Source organism: Lynx rufus, unplaced genomic scaffold (assembly GCF_022079265.1).
Source record: "Lynx rufus isolate CCGP_SWC_20201006 ecotype Redwood Valley unplaced genomic scaffold, mLynRuf1.p SCAF_1, whole genome shotgun sequence".
Taxonomy (NCBI): domain Eukaryota; kingdom Metazoa; phylum Chordata; class Mammalia; order Carnivora; family Felidae; genus Lynx; species Lynx rufus.
The window spans coordinates 213581115-213596820 of record NW_025814823.1 but is presented as its reverse complement, the minus strand read 5'-3'; the positions used below and the strand labels follow the sequence as shown (position 1 = coordinate 213596820).

The 15706-nt window shown below is 44.4% G+C and overlaps 1 protein-coding gene across 2 annotated transcripts in view; it reads right to left on the bottom strand.

The window, feature by feature from the left end:
• ZFR (zinc finger RNA binding protein) overlaps positions 1-4159 on the bottom strand; it is an 83630-nt gene extending 79471 nt beyond the window's left edge. For both annotated transcript variants that reach the window (XM_047093706.1, XM_047093713.1), the window contains exons 1-2: positions 4058-4159; positions 3660-3759 (exon numbers count right to left, since the gene is read on the bottom strand). In XM_047093706.1, the coding sequence (XP_046949662.1) occupies positions 3660-3759; positions 4058-4094 (137 nt within the window). In that variant the 5' untranslated portion in view covers positions 4095-4159. The remainder of the gene's footprint in view (positions 1-3659; positions 3760-4057) is intronic.
• Positions 4160-15706: the final 11547 nt, after the last annotated feature.

The following is a 15706-nucleotide window of genomic DNA, read 5'->3' as shown; positions in this document are numbered from 1 at the left end:
TCATAACTGTTGAAATACTTTTTCCAAGATTGCAAAATTAAATTTATCTGAAAGTCTTTCTTCTCAAACAAAAAAGGTTAGCTCTACTAAAGTAGGTTACCTACCCAACCAAGTCCCCCCCTTTCTGCCATGAAGCCATCCTATTTTCTCACCATACTTCTTATCTGCTTCATCCTGTGCCCCACAAATTAATACTACCAGAAACACATACATATAAACACCTAAACTAATACTTAAAAGTATTTTGATTACTTCATTTCTAAGGAGGAAAAAAGGTCAAAAAAATGAAAAGATTTTATCTGCAACAGTGGCTAATAGGCATAGGTTTATTTACTTGCCTTAAAAAAATACAAAAAGAAAAACAGTAGCTGATGGAACATGCAGCACAAGGACTGAATGCTTATCATGAAAATATTTAATATGCATTATACAAATAAAAAACTTAGTTTATTTAGAAGTTAGCAGTGAGAAGTAGAACTTACAGCCTTACACAGACAGCTATAACCAAGAAAACTAAGAACTAGAATGAAATGTAGACTTAGGTTACTTTGTTACTTGTATTCAATGACTTATTTGTATTTGATTCAACACATTATCCACAAGTAAATGCTTAAAATTTCCAAGTTTGCATCCTTTAAAATAAAAAACAAAAACTAACAACAAAAACTTGCAAAGTAAGCCCTTGGTCTTCCATGTCTACAAGTTACATTATAGTAATTTCTAGACAGGAAGAAAAATAAGCATCATCACTGCATTTTTTGTATATGCTTTTATTATTAATGCTATTTATCTTCCTTGAGCTGCAGGATTAGCATTATTGGGCCTGATTTCTTTCCATAAAAGCAAACAATTTGCCATGTACTATATCTATATACAAGGACAGAACATATTAACAATTAGTTTTGCTGGCATATGCATAAATAAGTATAGTTAAAAGACTAGTATTTCCTTATTAGACACATAGATAAAATTTAGTAATTTGGATGGTTGTTACAGTTTACTCTTATACTGGGATAAAACACATACATACAACTATTTTATCAAAAAAATGATTAAGTGGGGTGCCTGGGTGGCTCAGTAGGGTTAGGCATCCAACCCTTGTTTTTGGCTCAAGTCATGATCTCATAGATGGTGGGATAGAGCCCTACATCGGAACTCTGTGCTGACAGTGCAGAGCCTGCTTGGGATTCTCTCTCCTCTCTCCCTGCCCCTCCTTTCCCCCACCGCTCAAAATATAAATGAACTTAAAAAAAAAAAAAAAAAAAGGTTAAGCATCTTTAAGTTAGCATTTCCTCTCCCATTTTTTTTTTAAACATTTTATTTATTTTTGGGAGACAGAGACAGAGTGTGAGTGGGGGAAGGGCAGAGAGAGAGGGGGAGACCCAGAATCTGAAGCAGGTTCCAGGCTCTGAGCTGTCAGCAGAGACCAATGCGGGGCTTGAACCCATGAACTGTGAGATCATTACTTGAGCCAAAGTGGGATGCTTAACAGACTGAGCCACCTAGGCACCCCTCCTCCCCCATTTCTATCTGTAGGTCTGGACTAGAAAACAATTATTTCAAAACTGCCAAAGAACCCATTCTATTTTCAGCAAATAATCCCAAAATCTATCACTCTGCCCATAGTAACAACAAAAATACTGTGTGAAACAAGTAAAATTTTTAATGGTTAAATACAGCTTTGTCTAGAACACATAGTACTTGGTAGCACAGGATTTATGGCACAGATGCTGATTAGCTAGTTTTCCAGGAAAAGAAAATGGTTTTTTTCCCCTCTCTCCATGAAAATTATTAGCTCTAAAAGATTTTTATCAAAGTAACTGATGCTTTGTTAGTAGCAAAGAATTTGTTAGTGTTTGAAAAGCCCCAAGATCTTGCCCCCAATATTTTCTGGAATGTCTCAAGATAAAACAGATTTGTAAAAATTGCCGCATGCGTTTAAGAAATTCAACGATTAACAGGGGCACCTGAGTGGCTCAGTCGGTTAAGTATCCGACTTTGGTTCAAGTCATTATCTCAGGGCTTGTGAGTTCAAGTGCCGGGATTCCGGCTCTGCGCTGACAGCTCAGAGCCTGCAGCCTGCTTTGGATTCTGTCTCCATCTCCCTCTGCCCCTACCCACCTCCGGCATACTCTCTCAAATATAAACAAACATTAGAAAAAAAAAAAAAGGAATTCAACAATTATAAAAATTTAATACCAATTTTTTAAATAAAATGTACATTTACACATTTTAACATTTCTTAAAACCAATGGGGTCTTAAACACTGTATACTTTAATTGGCAACAACTTTCTTTGGTGATATATAAAATAAAGCATACATAAGCGGTATCTTAGAATTCCATGAAATATAGCAACCTTTTCAGAATTACAAGCTTTTACTCAAGAAGACAGCCGAATATCTCATTTTACAGATGAGGAAAATGAAAGCCCAAACAAGTGATGCCCCCAACGACATAAAATCAAGAGGAAAAAAGACATGGAAGCCAGGTCTTCTGATTCCCAGTGATGCCCTTTGCATTACACAACCTAACACCTGAAGTTAAGGAGATAAAAAAAATTCCCTGGGTTTAACCAAATAGTTAACACACATATCTAATATATCTCTTTCTATAAAAAGCTGGTCGCTTAGGAGCCCTGTAGGTTTATGGCCTGAATCTGAACACAATGTCTCAGACTGACTCAAAAGCAACAACGACCACAAAAAAAAAATCTAGCGCGTTTTTCTCTTTTGATAAGATGTATAATGAACTACTGACACTTCAGAAATTAGAGCTTCCCTTAAGGTACAGATTTCATTGGATGCATCACAATGTCAGTACAATCTCGCTCGAACTCCCCCCCCCCAACCCGCCCCCATACTCGAGGAAAAAGACCCGCCAAGGGGAATTATTACCACCTCCCACCCCCCCCCCCGGCCTAAACTCAATAGCTAGAATAAGGCCATGGATTCATTTATCAGTACTAGAAACTTCGCACATCTTTACCAGTCTACCAACTACAAATTCACAGGTGGTTGGTATGTTTACATCTCTCCCTAGAGGAAAAACTAAAGGAACCCAATGTAGTTGACACCCGCGGTTTGTTTGCAGGTTTCGAGAGGAGGGACAGGAGGAGCCGAAGGAGAAGGTACCCGAGAAAACGACACGTTATCTGGCTCAAGGGGCCTCTGCACTGGGCGAAAACTGGCGCACGGGAGGCGTCGCGGAACAGGCGGGTGGGCAGTGCGACTCGGCGCTCCCCTGCGCCCACCCTCTCCATTCCCCAAGTGGGAGGGGGTTCAGAGGTGGGAACTGGACAGGCGGGGCGGAGACTGGGGGGGAGATCCGAGCCCCGGCCTCGCTTCCCTCCCTCAGCCGGCCGGGCGGGGGTGGCGGCTGGGCTCCGAGGCCGCGGGAGGCCATTTTAGCTGCGGGGCCGCCGAAAGCCCCGGCGGCCCTCCACGTCCCAACACCTCGGCGGTCTCTCGCTCCCGCCCCCACCGAGGGGGCCCCTCCCCGTCGCGGGCCGAGCGGGGCGGGAGAGGCCGCCGGGCCGGGCCCGTCTCGGGCCCGGACTCGGGGGCGCCGGGCGGGGGCCGGCGCGGGGGCGTTGTGTCGGCGGGATGTGGGCGGAAGAGCGAGCAGGGGTAAAGAAGGGAGAGGGCGGGGAGCCGTTACCTATACTGGGCCGCAGCCGCCGCCGCCGCCGCCCCGCTGTGGGTGAATCCAAAGTAGTTGCCGGTCGCCATTTTGGCATCTTCCCCCAGCCGGCTGGGCACTGCGGCGGGCACGGAGAGTCGGGTCCCATGGCGGGAGGAGAGGCGCAGAGGGGCAGAGACGCCGAGGGAGGGAAAGGGAGAGAGAGAGGCGCTGTGAGAAGCCGCCCTCGCCGGGCCGGGGCCAGGGCCGCGGCCGCGCCGCCTCCCCCTCCCGCCTCGCACTCCCTCACTCACTCGCACGCCCCGGTGGCGGCCGCCGCCTCCTCCCTGGAGCCAGCCCCAACCCCCGCGCCTCCCCGCGGCCCCGGGCCGGGGAAGGGGCCGGGCAGGGACCTCGGCGGGGCACATTATACTCACCATAGGTGAAAGAAACTACAGGGCATATGGGAATCATGGGCTCGGGCTGCTGCTGCTGAACTCTGAACTCTCACCCACTGCCTCCCTCCTCTGCCCCGCTCCTCCTCAGCGGAGAACAGACCGCCGCCTCCCGTCGCACTGCGCAGGCGCCCCCGCGCTCGGCACCCTGGGAGGTGTAGTCCCGGTCGCCTTAGCGGCTCTGGCGGGCGCGTGCCAGGGCCTTGGCCGAGGCGGGCGGGGGAAGCTGACGGGCGAAGGCGGGCCTGGTCTCCCCCAAAGTGATGGTGACTGCGAAACGCAACAGGAGCGATAGAGGAGCGTGCGAGCAGCGCCTCGCCCCAACGTGGAGGGGGGGGGATCAGGGAGAGATTGGAAAGAGTGACGCCTGTTAGCCTTCTCTTACTTTTCACTCTCACTTTTGCGTGTATGCAGTATTCTTTACCTTTCAGTCCTTCTCGCTTTTGCACTTTTAATTAGAATTTGAGCTGGACTAATTTGGATGCGTCCTTAATTCTCTCATTCCTGCTTCTGATTCCTAGCTTCCTAGGAAATGCCTGGGGAGGAGAGAAAAATTGCTGTTGTGTTGAGCTGTAAGCACACCCCCAAAACACCCCTTCGGAACACCGTCTCCGCCCATCTACACCCACTCCTTGAGTCCTTCAACTTATGTTTAGCCCCGCCCCCACCTCAAAGTGTCAGGCTAGGTCCTGGAGATGTATCAGTGAAGAAAATGAAGATCCTTGCGCACATAGAATTTACCTTCTGGGGAGGGAGGTGGAGAGTGTCAGACAATCGCAAATCGTGTGGTGGATGGTGATTGCGGCTTTAAGAATAAAGTCGGATAAAAAGGAGGGAGGTGTTATTTTACGTAGGGTGTGGATAGAGCGACCACTTGGGTAGAGCCTTGAAGGAAATGAGGGAAGAGCCCGGTAAATACCTGAAGGACAGCAAATGGAGGGTCCTAAAGCCAAGTGCTCAAGAGCAGCAAGGAAGTTAGTCTGACTGGAGTTGAGTGGTAAGGATACAGGATCTTCTGAAAGGTCCTTGGTAGGGATGCCAGGTCTTTCATGGTAAGGACAGAATACTCTCTCCCATGCAAGCATCTCTTTCTTCCTCTGCTTTCTCACTGTTTTCTCTTTGCTTTCCCAGTTCATTCCCAACCATTCTCTTTCCTCTTACAGTCCCTCCTTCTTGCCTCCCATAAATGCATAAGTGCTCCATTTCACCTCTTGCTCATCTTCTCCATGCCCGTGCCCCAGACCCTTTGCCACTGGCCTCTCTTCAATGTTTATTATTTATTAAAATCATTTATTAAAAAAATAACGATTTTTTAAAGTAAAAAAATTTTTTTAACATTTATTTATTATTGAGAGACAGAGAGACACTGAGGATGAGCAAGGAAGGGGCAGAGAGAGGAGGAGACACAGAATGTGAAGCAGGCTCCAGGCTCTCAGCTGTCAGCACAAGGCCCGATACGGGGTTCAAACTCACAAACTGAGACCATGACCTGAGCCGAAGTCGGACGCTCAACCAACCGAGCCACCCAAGTGCCCCCCATTTTTAAAAGTTTATTTAAGTCATCTCTACAGCTCAATGTGGGGCTCAATCTCACAACCTAGAGATCAAGAGTCACATGCTCCTCCATCTGAGCCAGGCAGGTGCCCCTCCTCAGTGTTTAATATGAGCACTAAAAAGAAATGCAGGGGTGCCTGGGTGGCTCAGTCAGTTGAGTGTCGACTCTTGATTTCAGCTCAGGTCACAGTAAGGGGAGCAAGCCCCAAATCCAGCTCCACAGTGCGTGTGAAGCCTGCTTGGGATTTTCTTTCTCCCTCTCCCTCTGCCCCTTACTTGCTTGTGCTTTCTGTCTCTCTCTCTGTCTCTCTCAAATAATAATAATAATAATAATAATCAATAATTTTTTGAAAAGAGAAATGCAAAGGGTGAATCAGAACTCATCATGAAGTTTAGGGCTTTATCCCACCTTCCTATGCCAGAGCAGAAACAATACCTCAGTTCCTATTTGTGCCAACCTGGCTCCCCCACACCTCCTACAAAGGTGCAAGTTCTAAGAACCTGTCTGATTTATCCTATTACTCATTTCAAAAAAGAGAAAATGTAGAACATTGGGGGGAAAAAATCAATGTCATTGTTTTTGACAATACTGGTGTTTCCCTAGGCAGAAGTTCTTTGCAGTCCAAGTGTGTTGCTAGGAAAAAATATCTCCTACACATAGGGTATTAGAACTGCATTTTCAACGTAATTTGTCTTGAACTTCATGGAGCAATAAAGCTTTTAAGGCACTGACTATCACTGCTTTAATAAACTTGCACTATTAGTTCCTAGGCTACTTGAATAAAACTGGAGGAGAAAAGACAGGTGTTAATCACCTAAGATTATTTTTAGGCCAATTTTATGCTTGGCAGGCCTTTAGGGGATGGAAGAGGGCTGCTGGCACACCCCAATGAGCAAGCAAGTAACTAGAAAGAGGAAGGCGTGCCTCTTGTCTTTGGTAACTGTTCCTAGAGTTCAGAGTAGGTGTGGCAGTAGTGAAAATTATTTACCACAGTGTACTCCTTAAAGAGGGAATCTGTAGGAAGGGCTCCACCAACTAGCATGGATTTATTTAAGGAAGGAATTTTGGGGGGGGGCGCCTGGGCAGCTCAGTTGGTTAAGCGTCCGACTTCGGCTCAGGTCATCTCAGGGTTTGTGAGTTCAGGCCTCACATTGGGGTCTTTGCTAACAGCGCAAAGCCTGCTTAGAATTCTCTTTCTCTTTCTGCCCCTCCCCTGCTCCTGCTCCCCCCCCCCCCGCCCCGCCCTGCCTTTCAGAATAAATAAATAAGCCTTTAAAAAAAATAAAAAAGGAAGGGGTTTTGGGATGTTTGGGATGGACTTGGAATCAAGAAGCAATGGGTCCTGGGGCACCTGGGTGGCTCAGTCGGTTAAGCATCTGACTTCAGCTCAGGTCATGATCTCATGGTTTGTGAGTTTGAGTACCACATCAGGCTCTGTGCTGACAGCTCAGAGCCTGGAGCCTGCTGCAGATTCTGTGTCTCCCTCTCTCTCTGCCCCTACCCTGCTCACGCTCTGTCTCTCTCTCTCCAAACTGAATAAACGGTAAAAAAAAAAAAAAAAAAGAAGAAGCAATGGGTCCTTTTCCTGGGCTTTAAGTAGTGGAATGACCTGAACACATTATTGAACCTTTCTGAACTTCTGTGACAGGAATAATACTAATGTCTCCCAGGACTGTGGTGGGGGTTAAATAAGGTAGAATTTCTATAGAACAACTCCAAGCACAGGGTATTTATGTAAAAAGAAGTAGGCTGGATGATTGTGAATCTTTTTAAAATCTTCCTTCCAAAAAGTGAATGCACTGCCCAAGTCACTCACCTAAAACCAAAAAGTAGGTGGCTCTGCCTTAGAGGGTTTATGTCCCAGAGTGTACCCAGTCCAGCCAACAGAGCAATATGCAGTCCTCTGGGCCAGGTGGGAGACTTGACAGGAGGAAGTCACTTATAACATCTGTCATGCTTCATGTCCAGAAATGCTTGGCATTGGAATACAAAAAATTACACTTACCAGTCATTCTCCACACTTTCACTCCAGTGACGTGTTCAAAATGCAAATCTAATCAAACACTTCTGCGCTTCCCCTCACTCTTAGGACAAAGCAAAACTTTCACTTGGCTTACCCTGTGCAGTCAGGCCTACCAGCCAATTTCAGCTTCTTCCTCCTTCTCTTCATTCCAGCTACCTTGGCCTCCCATCTAGCATGCTATTACCACAGGGCTTTGTATGTTCTATCTGACTAGAATGTTCTTCCTTCCTCTCCTTACTTAGTTAATCCTCATGCTTCAAAATCTCCACTCAGTCAATCTCTCCTCAGCCTTCCCTGCCCCCTCCCCCCCCCCCCACCATCAGACTCTTATCATGCTCTCAGAGCACCGGGCATCTCTCCTTAAGGTGCCTTTGTGACAGCTGCAATCTTACACTTACTGCGTGATTGTTTGACTGACATTATGTCTCCCATCAAACTACAGCTTGATGAAGGCAGGACGCCAATATTGAGTGCCTGGTGATGGGCACTCAGTAAGTCCTTATTTAATAAATGAACCAGGGAGTGAACAGCTTAATCTTTGATGATTCAGAAGACAGTTTCAGGAAACTGTAATGCCTCGGGGTCATCATTAGGAACCTCAATTAACATCTGAGGGCAAATGAGGAAACATTAATTGGCAGACCGATTAACCACAAGGTGGAGCTAGCCTGAAAAGGCCTGCCCCTAAACTCACCCCAAATATTTGTAGTCACCTTTAGTCACACCTTTGAGTCAGGCCCGGTTTCCTGAAAGGTCTTGTTAAAATACAAATGTGTTAGGGACATCTGGGTGGCTCAGTCAGTTAAGTGTCTGACTTTGGCCCAGGTCATGATCTCACGGTTTGTGAGTTCCAGCCTTGCATTGGGCTCTGTGCTGACAGCTCAGAGCCTGGAGCTGGCTTCGGATTCTATATCTCCCTCCCCGCATCATACCCAGTCTCTCTCTCTCTCTCTCTCTCTCACTCTCACTCTCTCTCAAAAATAAATAAACATTAAAATACAAATGTGTCAGCCAGAGAGGATGACATATGAGCTACTCTATAAACCAAAAGAGTATGGCATGGTGAATGAGGGCTTGGTCTCTGAAGCTGGACCCATATGGCTTCAAATCTCAGCTGTCACTAACTGTTGTGTGACTTCAACCACAATCTCTCTGTGCTTCATTTTTCTCCTAAGTAAAAAGAGGTTATAAAAGTAGTGTCTACAGCAGGGTTTTGTTGGCAGGGCTTTAACAACTTCCAGAGGTAAAGGTCCTAGATCAATGCTGGGTTCTTTGCAAGTGCTATGAGTATTGGCTGGTCCTTCTAACTACCACCCATTCTTTTTTTTTAAGTTTATTTATTTTGAGAGAGGGAGAGAGAGAGAGAATCCCAAGCAGGATTCTGTCAGTGGGGCACAAACTCACAAACCTTGAGATCATGACCTGAGCTGAAATCACAAGTCTGATGCTTAACCGACTGAGCCACCCAGGTGCCACTAACCACCACCCACCCAGTTTTATCACAATCAGAGATAAAGCCAAAGGATGCGGTCATTCTTTTTGTAGTGGAAGGGGGAAGATGGAGTCCACAAGGGCATAGAATGGGCGGGACCTGGATAGGGAAAGGGGCATAGAGGGTCATAGGGAGGAATGCACGGAGAGGCAAGGGACAAACTTGCTGTTGCATCGTTGTTTCCTTGAGAACCCAGGGAAGGAGCAAGAAGGCCAGGAAGCTCACTTGGAACCTGTGATGCTTTCACAAGATAACTACAGTCATTGCATTTGGGGTTAATAAAGAAAGAATGGGAAATGAAGCTCTAGCTCTGGGCGTGACCCGAACAGGCTGAGGCTCCAGGCATTCTGGGACCTTCCCAACACAGACAGGTGGTGGTGGGACAGGAGGGAATGTGGAGAGCAACAGAGTCAGTCTGGGGAGCTGACCCAACTATCAGACTGGCTCTTAAGGGCCAAGTGGGGTAGGACAGTGTTGATTCAAAGGGAAAGCTCTGATTTAAAAAAAACAAAAAATTGTTTTAATGTTTGTTTTTCAGAGAGACAGTGAGAGAGAGAGAGAGAGAGAGAGAGAGAGAGAGAGAGAGAGGCAGAGAGAGAAGGAGACACAGAATCCAAAGCAGGCTCCAGGCTCTGAGCTGTCAGCACAGAGCCCGACATGGGGCTCGAACTCACAAACCGCGAAATCATGACCTGAGCCGAAGTCAACCGACTGAGTCACCCAGGCACCCCGAGAAAGCTCTGATTTTAATCAAGAAAACCGTAACTGAGAGATGCACTCCAGGTGGTGGATATGACAGTGACACATCAGGAAGTGTTCCCCTCTAAATTCTTCCATACTCTCTCCTCCTCTCCCTCCTATCTCCTTCTCTTCCTTCCCCTCTAGTCTCTTTCCTTCCCTCTGAGGAATAACTGTGTGGTCTAGGAGATGTCAGACACTAGGGTAATCCACAGAGATGGAATGCATCCTTGATAAACACAGTGACACCTACTGGTGCAAAAGGGGGTTTAGTGCAATGATGATGTATTTAATCTCAGTAAGAGAGTTTATGATACAGTGGTTTCTTCTAGGGCTAAATTTTGTGGGTTCAAATCCTACCTGCACCACATACTAGTTGTGTAGACCTAGGACAAGTTATATAACCTCGCTAAGCCTCAGTTTCTTCAGTTCGGGTGGTTGTTGTGGACATTAAAGGAAATACACATAAAGTTCTTGGAACATGGCTTGGCACATAGCAAGTTCTCAATACAATCCTTGTGGTTACCACAAAGACTGAATAGATATTAGCAATGTCTTTGGGAATAAAGGATCTCTTGGCATAGGTAATCTCTAATCTCTTTCACCCTGTTACACTATTTTTTTAATTAAAATTTTTAAAAAATTAATTTATTAACGTATTCTGAGAGAGAGAAAGCATGGGGAAGAGGGGCAGAGACAGAGAGAGAAAGGGAGAGAGGATCCCAAGCAGGCTCTGTGCTTGAGCCTGATGTGGGGCTCGATCCTACAAACTCTGAGATTATGACCTGAGCCAAAACCAAGAGTCTGATGCCCAACTGACTGAGCCACCCAGGCACCCCTCAACTAAATTTTTAAATTAAAATATAATTCACCTACCATTAAGACTCACGCTTTCAAAGTGTTCAATTCAGTGGTTTTTAGTATATACATAAAATTGTGCAACTCTCACTGCTATATAATTTCAGGACATTTTCCATGACTGCATTAATAAGTCCTGAACCCATTAAAAGTCATTCCCTATTTCCTATTCCTCCGAGGTCCTGGCAACCACTAACCTACTTTCTGTCTTTATGGATCTGTCTACACTGGACATTTAATGTAAATGCAATCATACAGGGGCACCTGGGTAGCTCAGTCAGTTAAGTGGCCAACTTCCACTCAGGTCATAATCTCATGGTTCATGGGTTTGAGACCCATGTCGATCGCTGTCTGAGCTGTCAGCACAGAACCCAGAGTCTGCTTCAGATTCTGTGTCTCCCTTGCTCTCTGCCCCTCCCCCACTCATTCTCTGTCTGTCTGTCTGTCTCTCTCTCTCTCTCAAAAAATGAATGAACATTAAAAAAATTAAATGCAATCATACAATATGTAGCTTTTTGTATCTGGCTTCTTTCACTTAGTCTAATGTTTTCAAGTTTCTTTTATGTTGTAGCATGTTTTGGTACTTCATTCCTTTTTATGATTGAATAATATTCTACCATTTGAATATATCTCATCTTGTTTATCATTCATAAATTGATGGACATTTGGGTTGTTTCCACTATTTGGCTATTAAGAATAATGGTACTAAAAATCTCTTTGACCTTGGCCGCAGCAACTTCTTACTCAACACATCTCAGGAGGCAAGGGAAACAAAGGCAAAAATGAACTATTGGGACCTCATCAAAATAAAAAGCTTCTGCACAGCGAAGGAAACAAACAGCAAAACTAAAAGGCAACCAATGGAGTGGGAGAGGATATCTGCAAATGACATATCAGATAAAAGATTAGTATCCAAAATCTATAAAGAACTTTTCAAACTCAACACCCAGAAAACAAATAATCCAGTGAAGAAATGGGCAAAAGACATGAATAGACACTTCTCCAAAGAAGACATCCAGATGGCCAACTGACACATGAAAAAATGCTCAACATCACTCACCATCAGGGAAATACAAATCAAACCACAGTGAGATACCACCTCACACCTGTCAGAATGGCTAACATTAACAACTCAGGCAACAACTGATGTTGGCTAGGATGCAGAGAAAGAGGATCTGTTTTGCACTGCTGGTGGGATTGCAAGCTGGTGCAGCCACTCTGGAAAACAGTATGGAGTTTCCTCAAAAAACTAAAAACAGAACTACCCTACGACCCAGCAATTGCACTACTAGGTATTTATCCAAGGGATACAGGTATGCTGTTTCGAAGGGGCACATGCACCCCAATGTTTATAGCAGCACTATCTACAATAGCCAAAGTATGGAAAGAGCCCAAATGTCCATCGATGGATGAATGGATACAGAAGATGTGGTATATATAAACGATGGAGTATTACTCGGCAATCAGAAAGAATGAAATCTTGCCATTTGCAACTATGTGGATGGAACTGGAGGGTATTATGCTAAGTGAAATTAGTCAGAAAGACAAATATCATATGACTTCACTCATATGAGGACTTTAAGAGACAAAACAGATGAACATAAGGGAAGGGAAGCAAAAATAATATAAAAACAGGAAGGGAGACAAAACATAAGAGACTCTTAAATATGGAGAACAAACAGAGGGTTGCTGGAGGGGTTGTGGGAGGGGGGATGGGATAAATGGGTAAGGGGCATTAAGGAATCTACTCCTGAAATCATTGTTGCACTATAAGCTAACTAACTTGGATATAAATTTTAAAAATTTACCATTTTTTAAGAAAACTAAGAAACTACGAAAAAATATTAAAGAAAATAATGCTGCTATGAACATTTGTGGTGGCTAATTTTATGTGATGAGTTGACTGAGCTGAAGAATGCCTAGATAGCTGGTAAAACATTATTTCTGAGTGTGTCTGTGAGGGTGTCTTTGGAAGAGATTAGCACATGAATCAGTAGGCTGAGTAAAGATGCCCTCACCTGTATGAGTGGGCATCATCCAATCTGCCAAGGCCCAGAATACATCAAAAAAGGCAGAGATCTGGAGAATTTGCTCTCTCTGCCTGAGCTGAGACATTCATCTTCTCTTGTCCTCCAACTTGGAGTTTCTGGTTCTTGGGCCTTTCAACTCCAACAGGGACTTAACACAAATGACATATCAGATAAAAGATTAGTATCAAAAATATATAAAGAACATACTGGTTCTCATTCTCAGGCCTTTCAACTTGGACTTTCATCACCAGCTTTCCGGGTTCTCTAGCCTGCGGATAGCTGATCAAGGGACTTTGTGGCCTCCATAACAGTGTGAGTCAATTCTTATAACAGATATCCTTTTATATATATCACTATATATCCTATTGGTTCTGTTTTTCTGGAAAGCCCTGACTAATACAAAATTTTGCATCGACATGTTTTCATTTCTCCTGAGTGGAATTGCTGGTATAAACTTTAAAAAAACTTTCCAAATATCTCAAATTCTCTTCCTCTGCATAGTCATTGCCCTAGTTTGTCTCTTGCTAAGGCCACTTCAACAGCCTACCAATTGGTCTTTCTAAGGATCCCATTCTCTACATAATTATCAAAGGACCTAAGTTTGAAAAACTAGTGGTAATAATAGAAAGAACAGCTATGTACATTACAATAATTCATTCTTTAATAAAATATGAGGTAGAGACTATTATGTTTATCCCATTTAGAGATGATGAAGCTGAGTTCGCAAAGCTAGTAAGTGGCAGAGAAGGATTTAAATCTAACACCAACCTGACCCCAGAATGCCTAATTTCTATGACATACCACCTTCCTGAAACACCTCTGACCAGCATGTAACTACCCTGCCGAAAACCTTATGAAGATTCCTATTGCCTGAAGTAAAAATCCTGGCCAGTTATTGTACCTGGCTATATCTCATTTATAAACTCCTAGAGCATTTATGTTGTCAACTGTCCAATTATTCTATTCTGAAGCATCCCATACTTTACATTTCCTAACATACATTAGATTTGTTATTTCTTGTTCAATGTCTTTCTTTCCCCCAGAAAAGGATGTAGTAAGCTTCACTGAGTCAGGAGCTATGTTTTATCCACTTTAAAATTCCCAGTGCCTAGGAAAATGGCAAGAACACGGTAGACACATCCCACATATTTGTGGAGTGAATGAGAGTAGTTCTGTGTTCTTCATCTCTTGAGGGCAATGGTTTTATGATGTATTTTTGGTATCTCCCTCTACCCTCCTCCAGCTACCACCTGGCACAATCCTAAGCACACAAGAAAATTCCAACCTGTTTTAGTCCTCCAGGTTCCTTGGCATGTGAACATGGGTTATCTGTTACCAAGTCTCAACACTCAACACCTGTGTTGTAAGGGTTTCTTAGTGTTAGCAACACATTTTGAGGTATCTGAAGAACATGCAGAACTCAAGGCAGCCATAAAGAATAGCTATTTAGGGGCTTGGAGAAGAGTCTAAGCCATGCTGTGATCATTTAGAGATTGATATCAAATTAATGAGAGATGCTGAAGGGCGTATTGTGACAGAAACTAAATTTTAATTTTGTTTTTTTTAAATTTTATTTATTTATTCTGAGAGAGAAGTGTGCGTGTGCACAAGCAGGAAAGAGAGAAGGGGGGGGTGTAGAGAGAGAGGCAGAAAGGGAGAGAGATAATCCCAAGTAGGCTCCATTAGAGTCTGATGTGGGGCTTGAACCCATGAACCATGAAACTATAAACTGAGCTGAAATCAAGAGTCAGATGCTTAACCAACTGAGCCACCCAGGCTCTCCTAATTTTGTTTAATTTAAATACCCATATATGGCTAGTGGCTACCATATTGGATAGTACAGTACTAGAATCAGATGACCTAGGTTCAAATCCTGGCTCCACTACTTACTGACTATATGATTGACTGATTTACTCAACCTCCTTGTGCCCTGCTCTCCTCATCTATAAAATGGGGACAATAATAACAGTACTGATGTCATAAATTTGGTGTGAGGATTAAGTAACTAAATATATACTTTAAGCTAGCACTGGGGTGGCTAGGGAAAGAGGCTGACTGACATTCAAAAATGGGTCATCTGGTCCACCTTATTAATCGAGTGCCTTCTCTGCTGGGAATACCCTCTCATGGGCATTAACATGGTGTATTAGTTTCCTATTGCTGCTATAACAAATTACCACAAACTTCTTGAGCTGAAACTACACATTTTATCTTACAATTCTTTAGTTCAGAAATCTCACTGGGCTAAAGTGAAAGTGTCAATAGGGCTGCATGCCCTTAGAAGGCTCTAGAGGAGAATCCATTCCCTTGTCTTTTCCAGCTTCTAGAGGTTACCTGTATTACTTGGCTCATGGCCCCTTCCTCATGTTCAAAGCCAGCAGCAGGGCATCTTCAAATCTCCCTCTGACTTGGACATGCCTGTATTCCTCTCACAAGGACCCTTGCGGTTATATTAGGTCCACCCGGGAAATCCAGGATAATCTCCTCATCTCAAAATCCTTAACATAATCGTATTTGTAAATTCCTTTGGCCATGTAAGGGAACGTGGATATGGGGACCATGATTCTGCCTACCACACATGGGATATGGACATTTCACATTCAGTGACCATTCTGAAAGGTCCATCCATGTAACCTCTCCCCTGGATTATCTTGTCACCATTTCCTCGGCCTGTTCTTTCTTTTTTTTTTTAATTTTTTTTTTCAACGTTTATTTATTTTTTTGGGACAGAGAGAGACAGAGCATGAACGGGCGAGGGGCAGAGAGAGAGGGAGACACAGAATCGGAAACAGGCTCCAGGCTCCGAGCCATCAGCCCAGAGCCCGACGCGGGGCTCGAACTCACGGACCGCGAGATCGTGACCTGGCTGAAGTCGGACGCTCAACCGACTGCGCCACCCAGACGCCCCTGGCCTGTTCTTTCTGAAGTCTCTGAT